Source organism: Colias eurytheme, chromosome 4 (assembly GCF_061535395.1).
Source record: "Colias eurytheme isolate Ceu_HAF_F1 chromosome 4, ilColEury1 Martin Lab GWU primary, whole genome shotgun sequence".
NCBI lineage: Eukaryota > Metazoa > Arthropoda > Insecta > Lepidoptera > Pieridae > Colias > Colias eurytheme.
This window is the reverse complement of record NC_142983.1, coordinates 10,309,818-10,329,783: the sequence shown is the minus strand read 5'-3', so window position 1 is coordinate 10,329,783 and position 19,966 is coordinate 10,309,818. Positions and strand designations below refer to the sequence as shown.

The 19,966-nt window shown below is 31.9% G+C and overlaps 1 protein-coding gene across 1 annotated transcript in view; it reads left to right on the top strand.

Moving 5' to 3' along the window:
- Positions 1 to 11,243: 11,243 nt before the first annotated feature.
- The window catches only part of GABA-B-R3 (gamma-aminobutyric acid type B receptor subunit 3), a 46,756-nt gene continuing 38,033 nt past the window's right edge, over positions 11,244 to 19,966 (top strand). Inside the window, exon 1 of the mRNA XM_090101527.1 lies at positions 11,244 to 12,036. Coding sequence (XP_089957653.1) covers positions 11,244 to 12,036 — 793 coding nt within the window. The remainder of the gene's footprint in view (positions 12,037 to 19,966) is intronic.

Here is a 19,966-nt window from a genome sequence, read left to right as displayed (position 1 = left end):
AATGTGTCATCCAGTTGAAGACTTTTTTGAATATTCTTTCTTGAAATGTATTGTTATTGAATCACTGCATAACAACATTAGACCCGTTTTTGAAAAAAATATCATTAAAGGAGGTTAAATTAGTAGTAAAATTATAGGATCTTATACACCTGATCCCGGCACTAGTGAATATGATTGCTAGTGATGTCAAATGAATCGACTATATAATTTAAAAAAATTAATTTATTTTTACCTCAAAAACAGTATGCGCTTCATTATAACAGTTATGACAATACGAGGGTGAATCAAAAAGTTCTTGGAATCACTATAAAAATGTAAAATCTATTTTCCAAAATTTGTTTTTCTCTTTGTAAAAAATGTTTTTTCTAACTATCAAAAATCTTAACCCTGGCTACCACTGCCGCATCATAATCGTAAAATTTTGTTAGATATATAATAATAGATATCAATACAATATCGCAACGTCTAATTATTATGCACATCACTAATTAACTGACCTGTCACCAAGGGCCGGCTATCGGGTTATCAGGCATCGGGTCTTTTAGATCCGATATCCGTCCTGCAAGGACAAAATTTCTTTGCAGGCCGTATCAGGTCTTTAAGATCCGATACAATATTTTTCCTTTTATGGGTACTATTTAGTGGCAGAATACCAGTCAATATATCTGTCACACTCTCACTACAAAAAATCCTAAAGTAAACTACCCCGGCCCATGCGATAGCAATAGAAATCTCTCTCCGGCCCGCGCGAATAGTTCACTTCAGGTGTTTTCGACCCGATGCCGTACTGAACGTGTTAATGTTAGCATTTGGTTAAAAACTATTGTAACAAAAAAGTTAAACGTCTAAATTCAAGTCGAAGTCGGTGCGTTATTAAATATGTGTTACATAGTTTGGGTGGATTTTCTTATATATTCCGTTATAAACACACTCACGCTACGTCTACACAATCCTTATTTTCACTATTTTTTAAAGCCTTTGATTTACATACGTTAAATAAATACAAATATGAACGCGCCAGTGACGTCACCATTGAACCAAACTACAACCAACGAGGCATACTATAGTTTTCATTAGGCGACAAAGGCGCCCTTTGATTTTACGATTCCACTTGCTAGCAAATAAAATAGTTATCTGGCTGACTTGTATTGTCCTGTGTGAATAGAAAAAAATGTGTGCGTTTATTAGTGTACACACGTAAGAAGTGAAACTTCTTTATGACCTTATTTTTTAGACATTATAAAAAAAAATACCTACTATATGCAACTTTACAGAAATACATCGAATCACACGTGGTAGGGATAAGAAAAAGATGGCGCGTAACGGAAAAATGTCACCCGTAACGAAAAAAATGTTACACTAAATTTTTTTCCAACCCGGATAAAGAAGTTTCACTTCAAAAATGTGTATTTCAAGATCTATTGATTATTATGTATTGTAGAGCAAATTTAGTATTCTGTATGGATTGCTTTTTGTTTATTTTAGTTATTTAAATGTTGTAATTAAATATTTTAATCGTTTGAGTGAAATTAATAATAATGTTAGAACAGATTTTTAGATTATAAAGTACCTAATTATTTTTCGTGGTCATTTAACCTGAAGATATATTCAATGTATTTTTCAATGAGGACACTTATTAAAGTTTTATTAATAACTAGTGGTCCGCCACGGCTTCGCCCGTGGTACATATTTCGTATCCTATGTCCTTCTCCTGGCTCTAAACTACCTCCCTGCCAATTTTCAGCTAAATCGGTTCAGCCGTTCTTGAGTTATAAGTGGAGTAACTAACACGACTTTCTTTTATATAATACTAGTGGTCCGCCCCGGCTTCGCCCGTGGTACATACACATTTAGTATCCTATGTCCTTCTCCTGGCTCTAAACTACCTCCCTGCCAATTTTCAGCTAAATCGGTTCAGCCGTTCTTGAGTTATAAGTGGAGTAACTGACGCGACTTTCTTTCTTTTATCTATACTAATAGTATATAGAGGAAAGGTTTGTAATTATGTATGTATGTATGTATGTATGTATGGTTTTCACGCAACTACTGGTCCGATTTTGATGAAATTTGGCACAGACACTCTTTAGACCCTGAGAAAGAACATAGGCTACCTTTTATTGCGAAATATGTACCATGGGCGAAGCCGGGGCGGACCGCTAGTATAATATATATATACGTAGATATAGATAAAGTGTTATATCACAATATAATGTAAATAAACTTCACCTATGTTTTATACATAGATAAAACAACGCAATGAACATTCAAATTGAAAGTCCTGAATTCTTGATATTCTTTATCAGTCTTCTTCGTGGATCAGGGATGGATTAAATAAACAAACATAAATTATAATTATGAAACAAGTTATTTTTGAAAAATCTAAAAATAAAGCACAGCGTTTGATATTTGAATTTAAAGTACTATATTTTGTAAAAAAATTGGTTGTCTGTAAAGTCGGTTTACTTACGATAGTTGAACGTAACAACGTCCGATTTTGCTAATTTGTCGCTCGTTCCACGCTCTCGCTTGCACTTCAAGCCTATGGAACGCCTCAGAGCGAGGTAACGCCGCATGAGTCATGTTTTTTCGCGCGTGCAGCCGGCTTTATCGAATTATAAGACGTTGTCACGTCAAAAAAAATCAGAATCAGAAGTACCTATTTACAACAAATTTATTATAAGTATAAAATAATGTACTGAAAGCTTCCAATACAAATATAATATGTCAAATAAAAAAGGATAAACAACATAAGAGCATATTAATAATAATAAAATATATATATAACTTTAGTCGACTGTAATATAAAGCAAGCAAGTCTTCTAGAGACTTATCATTTTGATTCGGTTTTAGACTCTTTGTAAAAGAAATAGGGTTGATTTTTGAACAGCGAAACCCTTTAAGATTAACACTTCTACGAGACAAAATTTTATTCAGGTGAAAGGGTTATTTAAATAAAGGTTGTAAAATCTTTAATTTTATTTCGTAACAATAAAAGCAGGTAATTATCATTAAAATGTCTTTCGGTTGTAATTAACAACATTTAGATTAAAATTCATGTAATTGAATAAACAAATGGCAAACTTTATTGTTATGGCGTTTATCTTATATCTGAGAGGGTTGTAAGGTAGTAGGTATTTAGACAGAATGCTCACATTAGCGAAGCGGTAGGTATATGCCGGTTGCGCGAAGCTAGAGAAGAAAACATTTTCAAACATAAATTTAGCAAAAAATTTTTGACGTTATTTTGTTGTTTAATTATTTTTTACGTGATCAGTGTATGCAAAACTACAAGTCCCTTCGCGCTTGGTATACCAATAGTGGGACACCCTGTATATGCAATAGGTATAACGTGTACAATCTTTTTATCATATCTATCTTAAATAAGCCTGTATGAACAACAGTTGTCTTGTTGAGACATTTTTTATCCCTTATTTTAGAAAAACAAATACGAAACAAGCGTTATGAATCTCTTTATCCTATATGATTTATACCATGTCTTTACGGCAGAAACCGTATGTTCCTTATATAATAGTCTTTTCAAAATTATTCTATATAATTTTATTTAAAAATTATATTACGACCAGACAGGACATATTATCTATAATATTATTTATGAATTAAAACCCGTGCATTCACAGGACAGTTCTTTGGCATATACTTACATATTTATATGCAAAATTATCAAATTTCTTGCCGGCTCTTCTCCATACAAATTGCTTTCCAGAATGATGGTATACGTATAGTAAATCTAGTATGTTATGACGACTCAAATGTGTCTAGAAGAAAGTGTAATTGAAGAAATAAATGTTTGTTGAATTGTAAGAATATCTCTCTGTGCTTGCGTGTCACACATTCATTACCTAGTTCTACACAATACAGGTATATAAAATACTATAAAGGTCCACCTCTGGTAGGAATGAGCTGTCCACTACAATATAATTTAGACTAGAGAAGTTTTTGTTACTGACTAAAATACACGTAGCGAGAAAAGGTTTAAAAAATGCTTGTGGTAGATCTTTCTCGCTCGTACACTAAATAATTATTATACTACCAAAGTCGACTAACAAAGTATTATTCGTCCTCGTAAACTAAATAATTTACAATGCTGCAGGCATCATCATAAAGTATTAAGATAGACTAATTTGAATACATAACATTACATATTTATTTTATTATAAAATAGATAAAACTTCCAAACAGTGTTTTAGTGAATCGTAGTATATAATTATAATAATATAGATAATGCGATTACATGTTTTGTCCTTTTTTCAGTTCTTTTTTTTTCTATAACCAATAACAATTTGACGTTTTAATTAAATTTTATGGTTCAATAAAATATGTTCCATTCTTATCTACAACTCAACTATTGGGTAGGTAATATAAATAGCTCATGAAATAAAAAAATTGCAAGGAAAGGTAAAATCTTTTTCTTAATTTCATCATGAAAGCAGCATTTTTTTAATTGTTTTAGGGTTATTATTGCCAGGATTTAATCTAGTATTAAGTTCTCCGCTAAAGAGGCTTCTTCATTATATTCAAGTATGTATTTACTAAGCGATGTAAAATTAATGAAATTTTAAAAGCATTTTCTACGATATTGTGCTACTTGTATTTGGTAATTTAATTTATCTGTGCTCTTGTGGAAAGGACTCCGAATATTCATTTTTGAAGGAAAGCGTTTATTTATTTATCGGGACTTATTTTTAGTTAAATAGGTAGATAAGTAGGGAAATAACAATGTTTGAATGATTTGCTACTTACCTATCTACCTGCATATGAGAATAAGCTCGATTCATTATTTCTAAATTCATGTATAGCATTTTAATTGTTAGAAACTTTTCGGAGATAAACGAGAGCAGTATCAAATAGATTTCCAAGACACAAACTTTAAATACATAGTTATGATTTTTATGGACCATAAAGACTGTGTGGAGTATCTCGGTTTCTATCTGGACAATCATTTAAATTGGAAGGAATCCATCCTATTGAAAGGATCTAAGCCAAAATAGACGAAACTGAGCGATTCAAAAGCCTGCTTTGGCTTCTTGAAAGTCAATCAAGCTTATCCCTCGATAACGAATAGCTGGTATGTAGTCTCATTTTCAAAATAATCTAGATATATGGCATACAAATTTGGTCTACAGCCAGAAAATCTTATATAGCTCATCATAGAGCATAGAATAATTCCTTCAATGTACATATAACATAATATTGTGTTTTTTCTAGCGACAGATTTTTAATAAATAAAATAATACACAGAAGAAAAGGTTGCACATAACATTATATTTAGAATAAGAAGTAGAAGAAGTAATGAAATAACGTAATAAATAATGTAAGAGTTATAATCTATACTAAAATTATAAAGAGGAAAGATTTGATTGTTTGAATTAAATATGTTCCGAAACTACTGGACCGATATAAAATTCTCTTACAATTCCAATCCTGCATCATCCCTGAAAAACATAGGCTATATTTAATGGTTTTTTTATCCCTGGGCGGAGCCGGGACAAGGCTAGTTTTAAATAAATACAACAGAATTAGATAACCAATTCAAAGATAAGGCTACCATTTAAACCCTACCCTTAAATTCACCCATTTCACGAGCATTTAGCAGTCCTAAACTAAAACGAAGCGACCAAAGTGACCGCATTTCACGGTTGTAGAAATAATTGATTTGCCCGCAGCCTCCGCTTGCTGGACCGATAGCTCACCTTTTAACCACAACTGTTTTGGGTAGAAACGATTTTCAATTAATATTGCTGTATAATTTATAGGTTTAACCAATTTTCTCATTTACAACTTGGAATGAAGGTTTAAATACATTTAGTGGTAAGTAGCTACTTTATTTTCAGAAATTCGTCACAATTTTACAAAATATATAGACATAGAGCCTCTCTTTTTTGATGTTGATTATAAACTATAAAATATCTCTCTTCATATATAATACACGGGTACCAACCGAAGGAAAAAACCCCTGTCCCTTGAAAGGCTTACGTGGGGACGCAGCTGCAGGTCCAACACGCAGAAGCCCTTTATTATTATTACGTTTTCTTTATAATTATTATATTCTATTTCTATTATATCTATACTTAGCGAATCGGTTATTCCTTCTTTTACGATTTATTTTATCTCTATATAATTAACTGCCCAAGATTTGTTTTATAAAATATTATTAAAAAGTTATAATCGCATTTATTGGTACAGTTCCAAAGATTAAAATCTACCCGCAGATTCTCAGTGGAACGGATTTTCGAACATACAATGTTTGTTTCCAATAGTTTGTTGTTAGTACGTGTTCGTACTTTAGGTATCGAATCCCGGAGGCATTAAAACTTTATTGGCTGTACGCAATCGGATGAAAATTAAAAAAGTATATGGGTTTTCGTAGTTTGGTGTTAAATATTATGTCTAACTAACTATTTAATACTTTTTCACGTATATTTAATACATTATTATCCAGAAGATAAGCTCAAAAATCATTATAGCTGTGAACCGCCATTTATTAAATAATTCGGTATCTTATTTTCTGAAATGCCTGAAATGCTTTAAAATTTTAATAATAAGGTCCCAAAAATAAATTGTCCCTTTCGATCTTAATCGATATTTGTCAAACATTCCAAACACTAGTTAGTTAATAAATAAATAATTGTAAAGTAATAAAAATAATAGTACCTAAAATTTGCTTCAAATAACACTAACCTATTCATAAAGTGTTTTTTTCCTCGGCCTTTTGGGTCCTACAGTTTTATGAAGCTAATTTTGCATAAAATAACACGACCTTCAATATTTCTTCGAGAGATTAGCAAATTATAAGTTCACAAGTACACCTTTTGCCGCCTTCTTTTCGTAAAAGTACAAGGAAAAATGAAGCTTATCTCTAATAACAATAGAGTTTAAAATGAATTGCACATCTTATCCCAACGAAGCTATTTTTGTTCATTTGATTTTACAGTCGACTTGAGCTGGATATAAATTTAATATTATTATTAGTGTCCGACCGAAACTGGTTTCTGGGCCGAAACCGAAACCGAAACCGAATGTTCGGCCGTGGCTTCAGTTTCGGCCGAAACCGAAACCGAAACCGAAACTCACGTGGTCAACTATGAAATTTCTAAAAATACTGAACTTTGGTGCATTTTACCTATTATTTTGCCTTAATTAGGGCATGAAATGAAAACACAGTATATTAAATTTGTTGTTATCATTTATTTAATATAAAATAAAAAATAATATTTTTAAAATATTAATAATAACAATTCTCTCTTCTCTCAGTAAAATAAGTCATCTAAATCAAATCAGTAATTGTTACTGTTACTTTAAATATGTACTAAGTTTTGGTATTTTGAGATCTTTCTCTTTATAAAGAGTCTTTAATACTTTGGATTGGTATTTGTACTTAGAAGAATAATCAGTCTCTTTTAGGTACCTCTTATATAAAAATAATAATTATTAATTACTATTACACCCAGTTCCAATCTCAACATAGATAATACCAAAAATTGTTTCCACCAGCTGCAGCGTGGGTCAACCAACGTTGCCAACGTTGCCGAGGAAAACGAAGTTAGGCGAGCGTGAACGTGTGTGAACTAAGTTCACTTAACTTGCGAAATAAGTTTCGGTTTCGGCAAAAGTTTCGGCCGATTTTGGCCGAAACCGAAACTGCGGCCGAAACTTGATTTTTGGCCGAAACTCGGCCGAAACCGAAACCGAAACCGAAAGTTCGGTCGGACACTAATTATTATACCTTTGTGTTTTTTATCCGTTTATTTGGTTATATTTTAATAAACGTTTTAGTCTTAGATTAAGGATTGGTCTCCGCGCGCGCGCTACGACTAGATACCGCCCCACCTAAAAACAATAGCTCTGTGAGTGCGGCAACTCATTTCTGTAGTGTGTGTTAGGCAATTTGTAAAGACGCTAGTGTGTGTGAAGAAGCTGCCAGCTACATAAATTTTACCTCATAAATGGGAAATCTGCCATCTTGGAAAGAAGTTTGAAAAATATTTTTTTTCATGGCCGGGAATCGAATCCATGAACGATTTGAGTCGCATGACTCAAATCCACTTGCAACGCTACTATACTATAGTCACAAAGGTTGTTTAAAAGTAAAAAAGCGGAAATAAAAAAAATAACATATTATATGAGTCAGTTAAACATGGTTAAACAGAAATAAATTATTGTTATTATACTCTTTTATATATGTATTAGTAATAGTATTGAAAAAAACCACGTGTATTTTTTTGGATATGCAGTACGGCAACACTGAATGGCGTCGTATTTTAGTAGAAAAAAATTTCGAAGTTAAGGAGACGAATAATACGATACTTAGTGATGGTACGTGATCCCAGTGAGTCTTTCTTATTTTTTGTTGTATTATTTTTAAATAGTTTTATGGCACAAATAGGCATTTTACTTCAGATTTTGTTCAAAATCTTTATAAACTATCGGTTCGCCCTCTCCACACAATGCTTGTGTCACGACTGGCTTGGGTACGCCGAATTCGGCGTACTATTAGTTGCCGCATTTTTCAAGTACGCCGGCGGCATCTAGACGTAGCGCGCGCGCGGAGACCAATCCTTAATCTAAGCGTTTTAGTATTTTTTTGTAACTGAAATTCATGTAGAGAAATGAAAATATATATAAGTGAAATGGTGAAGAGCATACAACGTTTTTCGATTGACATTTTCTCGCTGTTTAATTTTTTCGATATTCATTTTTGATGGATCTCTAAAATTAGAATAAATTCCTATCTATTGTTCAATGTCTGGTGAAACATTTTTACGTGTAATTATATATGTGACATACATATTTTTAATTAATATTTAATGAAGGGTCGGTTAAACCGCACCGTAATTTTGGATAAATACTAAGATCTGCTTGTAAACAAAGAACTTTTTAATAAGTAATGAGAAAATGAGAATAAAGGGAATTCCAAAAAATCTAAGTTATTTGTGTCAACACGTTTTAAAATAACATTTTAACGTTATATTTCATTGTTTTATCAATTAACATGCAATTTGATTGATTTGTTTATGGCTGCTGACCAACATACATATTGATTACTTTCCAAAACACCTGACTGCTTCATGATAACGTTTTATGAAAAAGACAAATTTTGCATTTTCTTACTATTAAATTACGCTCCACATTATGCTCCTAAGGTTCTATGTACTTCTAGAAACAAATAGATCACTATGACGTCACACGATTGAACAGATTAATAATTTTGCAGCTGTGACACCGTTCAATTAAGGAAGGTCTGACTTATCTCTCCTAGAGAGAAATTCCTCCTTGTGACGTCATTTTCCGTCAATCTTCTTCTAAATGCCACCTTGATTGTGCTCGGGATTAGTTTTGTTCAAAGTAATTGTGTTTTTTGTACAAAGAAAGCAGTGTAGTTAAATGAGATGAATAATGAAATACTTACATATTCCAAGGTAATTCAATATCGTCATGATCAGCAAATCATATAATACTTGTTCCTAATATTCGGGTACAGATCTCATGTGATACATCCAAGCTTGATTCAGTTTCCACACTAAATGTTTTTAATTGTAGGTATATTTAATAATTTATATTATGGGAATAGAAATATATAGGTTTAATGTTCTCTTGACTTTTTATTTGAACATGAAAATCACATAAGATGGCTATCAAATATAATACGAAATATGGTAGATATAATCTTTGTCAAACATAATTTTGCGGCATTCGATTTATGATATTGTAGATTTAGTCAGAGCCAAAAGACTATTTTAGCCAGAGCGCCTGAAATGTTGCGACGCCCTATCAACTTCTTGCGTGAACTTTTTTTGAATTAGGTTCCTTCCTTAATAATGCTGTTCCAAATTTACACAGAATCATATAGATTAAAGAAATCATTATATTTTATCAAGTTTGTTATGTCTTATCATTCCAATTTTAACTGAGGTCCCGCAAAGATGGCCTTGAGTTGCCCAATTAGCCCTTAAGGCCAATAGATAGGATATTTAAGGCGAGTTCGATAAGCCTGGCTAGGGATTAGCCCGGATAACTTAGTCCTTTAGGACTTTAAATTGACTAAGACGAGCCTGATTGAATTAAATATACGTTTTCTTTTCTACATTAAGTCGCAAGAGATTACTAAATGCAAATGCTGTACTGTTGATTGTATTTTTGCTTGAAGGTTAATAAAAGGCATGATTTTGTATTTTTTTCATTACTAACCACAAACTGGAAATAAATATTGATCTAAATAATCGCTTCACTTCCTTTACACTTAGTAAATTTACTTACTTTTTTATAGTTAATTTACTTTAGTACATTTTCACAAGTTATGTTTAAAAACTTAAGATCCTATTTCTCTACAAATTCGTTGATGTAGAGTTGATTAAAGATTTCCTAAAAAAAATATCGGAAATTGTACCTGGTAACAAAAGTTAATCATGAAAATAACATTGATAAGTGAAAATGTAAAATGCATCTATCATATGACATGTCTCACGAGGATAAGGAATCGACTAGATTCAAATTCAAATATAACCAACCACATTACTGTATATTGTCCACATAGCAGACTACGTGTTCCGAATATAGGAGTTAAAATCCATTTTTAACTTTCTAAAACATACGGCAAATGCAGCAATATATTGAGACATTCGGTTAAAATTCATGTCTCAAGCAGATTGTGAAGAAAAATAATAATCGATATTGTAAAATGAATAATCTGAAATAGATGACAGAAATAAAAACAGGACTGAAAAAAAATGTCTAAATTAAATCAATTTATGTACAGGATCAAATGGTAACCGAATACATGTAACGCTTTAACAGATATAAACATGGGTTTGACATGGTATCAAGTTATCAACCCTTATGGGATTGGGAAATTGTTAAAAAGGGTAATAATATAATATAATATTTTTATGAACATATTTCCATTTAAAAGTACCAAAATGTCTATTTACATAAAATACAAAGCTGTGGAAATTCATAACTAGTCTTTTAATGCTCATTGTTTTATAATTAAATTATTCACAATTTCATCCAATGAAAACTCGCTGAAAATGCAATTCAAGTTAATAATAATTACCGAACAATTTTAAAACTGCTACAAATTAAACTTAAGACGTAACAAAATGCAATTCGGGAAATTAATTAAAACTCAAAATTAATTTATCTTAACAAAACCAGTTCCAAGTAACAAATGCAATTTAATCGTTTTGTCCTTTTTCAGATAAGTCGGTGTTGACCGCCGGCCTGGCATGAGGCTCCGCCGGACTCCCCCCACACCCTTCTCACCCTTTCGAGAACCTACCTTACCCCTCTCTCTAACCCTATACTGTATACTGCCATTTGTACTACCGATTCTCAGTACGCAAATGATTACGAAAACACAAACCAGAATACCTGATGATGTACATGTAAATTTAGTTACAACTGGAAAAATAGCAGTCAAAAATGGCGTAAGCGAAGCTATCAGCTATGAAACCCTTTTAAATAGATCTAGAAGAAAACCTTTGAACACTGAAACGTACGAATTAGAGTATTTTAATAGCACAGGTGATGTGTATTATTATAGTGAATCAAAAAGCAATAAATCAAAAGCATATTTTAATAACATTTTAAATGAAACTAATAAGGAATATGAATATCATTACAAAGATACAGAAGAAGCAGTCAGAGATGCGTCTTGGAAGAGCAAAGACGAATCAATGGAGAAGCTGAAAATTGACGATGAGACGCGCACAAAAATATTCTACGATTATTCGTCGACAGTGAACAAAACTGGATTTCGGATGAGCGAAATCGACGATATTTCAGCGCCAATGAACAAGAATGAAGGTCGGAATTATATTCATGAATTGGCTACGAATAAACACGAGAGCGAGGGAAACGAAACGGGAACAAAACCCGGTTCGAACGGGACGCGTGATGCAAATAATTTAAGAGTTGAAATGGAATATCCAATTCAATATGGGGGTAGGCGTACTGAATCGTTAGGCAGTTCCGACCCTTCTGATGTTACAAATCCACAATCAACATTGGAATTAGAAGGTGAGTTATTTTAATGAACTTTGAACATTCGTGATGAACTTAATTAACCTGTATTTTTAACGTTTCGTTTTATGTGCGATGGTTTCAAATAAATACGTGGAAAATTTGCTTTGTTCAGTTAAATTTGGATGCGTCTGTTGTATTATGATAATAATTGTATGTGATAATTTAACTGCATTTACTATAGGTGTATTTATTCTTTATGGTTTGTTCAATTTTAACAACCCAAAAAATTCAGAAAGATTTCACGGCTGTTAATTAATTCAGGCTCGAAATCAAACATTCAGATGTATGTATGCGTTAATAATTTAAATTGGAAAAACCTTGTACATATTGTTAAGGCTTTTTCAAAAGTATTCAAAATTAATACAATATAAACAATGAATTAATAATTTTCTTTAAAATAATACAAACAAAACTTGCACAAAAACATCCCATAGTTTTCCATGTATCATATAATATTCTCCCTTAACTAAAAGTTCTTTTAAAACACTTTTAACTTGGCTTATTAATTAAAATCTCGCTTTTAAAACTTAAAATGCATAAGTGCCAGCTGACCTTTAGTCCTTTGACTCTATATCACGTAAAAGCAATTTGCTATTATAAGGGAACGCTAATGTGTAAAGGGATGTTAAATTGATACATAATTGTTTTAAGAGCTTAAAGTTTAACTTTTATAAGCGCTTGCAACAGTGGAGTGGAGTTGACATATTTTTATTGAGCTGTTGTTTTAAAGTGATTGTTGCTTGCTTTAAACTGTATACAAAATAGTATTTGAATGATAGCGGTGTTTTTTGTAAGTTAGAAATAAGAATTCAAAGATAAACATTCAAAGTCATAAAATTAGTATGGATTATCTTTCCTTGCCATAGTTTTTTGAGGGTATTTAGGTACTCAGTCTATGAAATTTATTGCTTACCTATTGTTCTGCAGGTAACTTAACTAAATTTCGCCTGTAAAGTTTAATTAAGTATACATATTTGATATTACATAGGCCTTATTCTAAAACTAATTCTAAATAGCAAAAGTCAGGGTTTATCCTGTGCCTACTAAATTACAAACTCACGTGTACGAATAAATCAAAACAGGTAAAGTTTCCAGGCTTTTAGCAATGTAATCAAAGTTTCAAGTCATGTCTGTGATATGAATTTGAGATAGGTTGTGGAGAAACTAACTGTAGGCTATGCTCGTATGGTACCTAAAATGTAAGCTATGCTAATCTGTATATCCTTTTTAGTGTGAAAGTCTAACAAATTTTCACCAAAATCTTATACTTTATTACATTTATAGGAAGGTTGGAGTAGTTGGATTATAAGAGAGAAGTAGGAACTATGGGATAATAAGATTACTATAAAAGTTCGCTATATGACATTTGTAGGAAGGAATAGTAGGATTTGTTGTGAGAAGTAGGAACTATGGGATAATAAGATTACTAGAATATAAAAGTATTAGAATACCATTCAGTTTAATATGCCATAAGTTAGAAGTAATTTATTCACCATCGTTTGTACAGGTTATTAGCACTCTTGAAGCATGGTTAAAAAATACAAAGGTACAGTCTAATAATGTAATAATTACAGCTTAGCGCTTATCAACTTATTAGTATTCATTTATTTGCGTGATTAAGAGAATCGAAATTAGTTACATTGTACTACATGCATGTACGATGTATATCTGTCAGTCAGTGACCATGCTCGCTTTAACGTTAAACAACGTCGAGCTTAATAATTTAATTCGTACACGTTTTTAATCCGTTTTTACAGCGGATGACTGTTTAATTTTCAAACGTTAACTCGTGTAACATACATTACATAAAGTTGTTTCTATATGTATGTTGTGTATTTAATGTTTGTACTCTAATATATTATGTTGGTACGCAAATATATTTGTCACTGTATAGGCGTATAATTAGTTAGATACAGCTGCTGTGTCCTGTGGTTAAACCCGTGGACAAAACGACGGACAAAAGTTTTATCCTTAAGGGGTATGACCTGGGTCTTAAACTATTCGTTCCAAATGTGTTCTAGTTAAGATATACACAGAAATATTATTATCATAATATTAGTAAGTACCTATGGATAGTTTATTTAAACTACATCTATTGTACCTCAACACTAGAAATTATTATGTCCCATTTCAACAGAACTTCATCTTAAAAAAAATAATTCAAATTAAAATTCAAATTCAAATATTTTTATTCATGAATATGGGTACAATTCAGATCTTATACAAACATAAGTCCCGCCATATCCTGCCTGTTAGGCATATGAAATTACAAATACATATTACAGCTAAACAAATAATAATTTTATCTTTAAAGTCCAAAATTATTTTAAATTTAAGTCAAATACATTAATAAAATAAATATACACTAATAAGTCAATAGTTATGTAACAATTATAAGAAAATCATTATTACACATCAGCAAGTGATTTATCATTAATATAGTCCTTAATACAGTAATAACATTTTTTTATTAAAAGGTCTTTTAATTTGCATTTGAATTTAATTACACTTTCTATATAGCTATTATTGCCTTAGGTAGTCTATTATACAGTGTTGGACCCATACCAAAAATGCTTTTAGAAAAATGCCTAGATTTACTGGGTAACATACATATTTTATGATCATTACGCTTACTTTTTAAATGTTCATACATGCTGAGATTACATTTTACAAACATTATAACTTCATATATAAATAAACACGGTAGAGTTAATAGAAAAAACTTTTTGAAATATGGAACACAGCTGTCTGTTTGCTTTATACCAGCATATATAGCTCTTATACACCGTTTTTGTGACTTAAATTCGGTTTCTATATCTGTACTATTACCCCAGAATATTATTTATTATATAAGACACTCTTCCGTCGTTTAGCCTTGAAAGTTGAATCTCCCACGTGTACCTAATATAAAAAATGCATAGGTATATCTTTATAAGAGAAACATAAAGTTTTCTATATTACACGAGCTATTTAAACAATACCTTGAGATATGTAAAGTGAAATCTTTTTTCTTTTTCATCTTGGAGTCCACATACCCCATTATTGTAATGATTTCTGAGTTTCAACGGTCGGTTTAACATTTATATGTAAAAGATAAAAATATACGAAACATAAAGGATTGTGGATTTTTCCTTTTAGGTAATTACGGAATTCCATTCGTTCGCCTTTAATATCTTTATATCGTGAAAGATAAGGGTGTGACATATATGTTACATTCAACACATGTAATTTAATTAGGATTATCAGCTGAAAAGCCCTTTGTAATCTACTAACACAGTTGACAGATATATACTACGTACTACTAATCTCGTTTTTTGGACCTATAATAATATTAAGGTTTAGTATGCATTTCAATGGAAAGCAGTCAACCGAAGTATCGATTTTAATAATATTTAAACATAAACACAGCGCCATGACAATAATTATATCATAATTATTATGAAATATAAATATATCATACCTTTGTTTACATTAATAACAAAGCTATTCAATTTAACACATAAACGAACAATAACATAGACCTCAAACATATTGTTCCAACCTAACTGAGTCAAAACAGCAAATATTGCGGTTTGACAAGCAAACTGTATAATTATTGTGAGTGAGTCAAATTACACACTCGTACCATATGTATGTATAATATTTATTGTGCATGTACGTGTTGGTTGATACACACAAACACACACATATATTGTTCTTTAGATAATTACACACACAAACCTATACAATTTACACACACACATTGTTCCTTAAATTATAAATCCGCAACTTTCAACACAATCAAAAGCTCGTTAACTTTAAAATTGTTGTTTGTTATAAACATATAGCAGCTATAGGTATAATTTTTGTAAATTTCAAAATGTGCCACAGAAGCTGAGCGAGATTTTGTTTCGTTAATACGTGATTTCGTTATGGCACCATTTTGATTTATGCTTCGATTCTTTTGGTCGTAGGTTTATGTTATTGATAGACTTTATCTTCAGTCATTAATTGGGTGGTATTAAAATATTTGTTTTCCAGTCGTTCCCGGTATTATTTTGTATGTATTGTAATAATAAATACTGATAATTGATAAAAAGACACTTATTTTTGAATGACTAAAATTTTAACATTCAATCAGTCCTCTTTCGTTATTGCCCAAAACAACGTACGTTTTATTAATAGTCTAGGGATGTAACGATACCGATACCGATACCGATATATCGGCCGATATAATCGGCAAGCCGATATATCGGTATCGCCGATTATAAAAAAACCGATATCGAAATCAAACAATTCAAAAAACCGCGCCCGATGTACGATGCGGGAGGTCGCCCGCGCGCGGGCACTTTGTTTTCTGAAAAACCTCAACGAATAGTAAACTTTGATTACTGATTGTATGTGTATTACTTAAAGTTTAACTGACTTTGTAAAATAATAATACTAAAATAAATGTTTTTCTTGTTTTTTGATTTGGCATTTTTATTTAAAAGAATACGATTTACAGTTGAGTCTCTGTTAAACTTTTATGCATAATTCACTAATCACTATTTATTTTTCTACCAAGCCATCGATATCGGTATCGGTATCGGCAAAATCATGTATCGTACATCACTAATTAATACACCTACTACCTCAATTTAATCAAAACCTATCCATAATAGCTTATACAATATTAACAAACGAATATGCAAAATAAAAGGTTACATAATGACCTGCATTGTTACCGATACAAACGGAACAAAAGCATGATATCGCCTCTATACTGCAATGAAATAATTGTTCACAATACAGAGAGCAAAGGCTAGTCGACAATTGAATGCAAGCTAGCTTTACACGCGGTTTCACACGTGTGAAAATAATCATGTGTGTTTTTTTTTCTGTGTTATAAACCTAATGAAATAAAGCTAGGTATAAGGTGTTTTGTCATAGGCATTTGACACCGTAGGATCACTGTAAAGTACATGAAACAAGTCTATTATAATCACAGTACAAAAATATACACCATTAGAACATAAAAGTGAAGTTCCGTGCCCAAGTGGGGTAAGGGGCAGATGCATTATCCATACATCTGTTTCACTGATCGATTTTCTTTAGGGACAAGTAGGTGATCAGCCTTCTGTGCAGTCCTGCCAGACCGAGACATTTTTTTTCTTCCTCTCTACCGGGAATCGAACCCAGGACCCCTCGGTTCTACGCACATGCGTCAACAACTGTACCAATGAGGCGGTCATTAGAGTGCGTTTCACGAAAGAGTTCCCCTGCCGTTATGTTGGCATACCTGACTGTCAAAAACGAAAATATTTTTTTTAATCAAAAATGACAGAGAAAATATTCTCCTTTCTAGGCAGCCGACCCCGTAAGATACGGGATAAGGCTAGGAAGAAAGGAGAATATTTTCTCTGTCATTTTTGATTAAAAAAAATATTTTCGTTTTTGACAGTCAGGTATGCCAACATAACGGCAGGGGAACTCTTTCGTGAAACGCACTCTAGTAATAATAGCCTACACATTTTTCAAAGACGTCAAAACGATGGCAGTGAAATATAAATTAAAGAAAGTTTATTGCCATTGTCTCTGAGCGGAAATAATCACTTATAATACCACAAGAGCTTCAAAATTATCGGGTATTTTCCGATAGGTTCGTTGCAAACAAATGAAGGAGTCAAGTTTTTAGTCAAGGTTAAAAAATCACGAGCGCGAAGCGCGAGTGATTTTTCCTGAACAACTTGACGACTTTATTTGTTTGCAGGGAACCTTGAGGGAAATGCCAGATAATTTTGAAGCTCGTGTGGTATTCGGGAGATTATTTTTCCGTCCCAAATGTCGGCCAATAATTTCACAATTGAATTGAACCTGTCAGTTTGACGTCAACGACCAGAGAAAATTTTCAAAAAATTATCAGTATAATACCATGTAGGTTGTACCACGTGACGTCGAATGGTGCAATTCTATTGGTCGATATTTGGGTCGGAAAAATAATCACTTATATCACATAATATTATCGCTCTATATAACTGCTCTTTTGCCGTTATTAGTTTAAAAATAAAATATTTTAAGACTTTAACAGAAACATCATAAATACGCTTTTTTACCATGTTCTATGTATGTTGTTATAAATGAACATTATAAATTCTCTTTGACCGTAAATACTATAATGTATAATAATTATGAGCTCTGCTATAAAATACTGTATATTGAAATTACATGAAACTACACGTTAACTCGTTAAACTTTAAAGTGCTTACATCTACCATTAGGGTTAGTTTTATAGTTCACAACAGCACTTAGCATACAGGTTTACATAGACTACTAGCTTCCGCCCGCGGCTTCGCCCGCGTAGTGTTTTGATAAAAGGAAGCCTATGTTCTTTCTCAGGGTCTAAAGATTGCCTGTGCCAAATTTCATCAAAATCGGTTGAGAGGTTTAAGCGGGAAAGCGTAACAGATAGACAGAGTTACTTTCGCATTTATAATATTAGTAGGGGTTAGCCGCTCGCTTGTCCTTGCTTTACACGGCTTTAGACAAACAAAATAATATTTTATTGTGCATCAAAATATGACAATCATTTGCGGGTTTAGCATACATAAGAACGATTAGCCGTTGGTCCCGGCTTTGCCCGGGTTTAAACAAACAAACATAGATACCTAATTTAAAAAAAAACGAAGACAATAATCACTTCAGGGTTTAACATCAAACTTCAGATACAAATAATTTGTTTGGAACTGAAAATATAACACACAAAAAAATATGAATATTTTATTATATTTATTGAGATTGAGCGATTAATCTTATTTTATTGATAAAGTTCTCTTTATCAATTAACATTAGTATCAACTGAGTTGATTCTTTGTGACTAAATAATTAAACTTTAAAACTAATGCTATTTTAGAAAATTATTATTAACTAGCTTACCGCCCGCGGCTACGCCCGCTTTGTCTAAAACCTAATAAATTATATACTAAAACCTTCCTCTTGAATCACTTTATCTATTAAGGAAAACCGCATCAAAATCCGTTGCGTAGTTTTAAAGATTTAAGCATACAAAGGGACATAGGGACAGAGAAAGCGACTTTGTTTTATACTATGTAGTGAAGCTTTACGTTGTATAATTTATTTTCCATTGTATTCCTTCTTGTAAATTGCACGAGTCGTTAAGTCTTTAATCTTCTCGAAAACTCAAGATGGGACCTTTAAAAAGATCTTGATTTGATTGAAGGGAAATAATTGTTTGGGTGGTTTCAGGTTTGGACATTTTCATTTGCGGTTGTTTTTTTTTGCAATTTTGATAAGATATATTTAAAAAAAATTATTACTTGTATACTTAAAACAATTAGGAATAATTTATATGCTAGGAACTGTATGTAATAATTTGGTTTTCTCTAGAATAAACGTATGAAATTACGAAAACTCTAAATTCACATAAATTTAATTACATAATAAACAAGCTATTCTTACTTTTTCGCCAATAAAATCAAACGTAATGTAGCCTCAATTTAAAAAAAAAGTCACCAGCAAATCATCAATTAATTTCTCTACAACTCGTAAGTGACTTCTCGACTAATCTTCAATTTAAGTACCTACAGACTCAACTCTGCCCTTTACCAAGAAATCGGCTTATTTCACATTGAATGGTATATATCTTAGAGAGTTAAATAAATGTTGTTTATTTTTGTAACAAATCTTATATATAAAAATGAATCGCAAAATGTGTTGGTAAGCGCATAACTCGAGAACGGCTGAACCGATTTCGATAATTCTTTTTTTATTATATTCCTTGAAGTACGAGGATGGTTCTTATGTAGAGAAAACGTAAATATGTACCACGGGCGAAGCCGGGGCGGACCGCTAGTCTATAATATAAAAATGAATCCCGAAATGTGTTGGTAAGCGCATAACTTGAGAACGGCTGAACCGATTTCGTTACTTCTTTTTTTATTATATT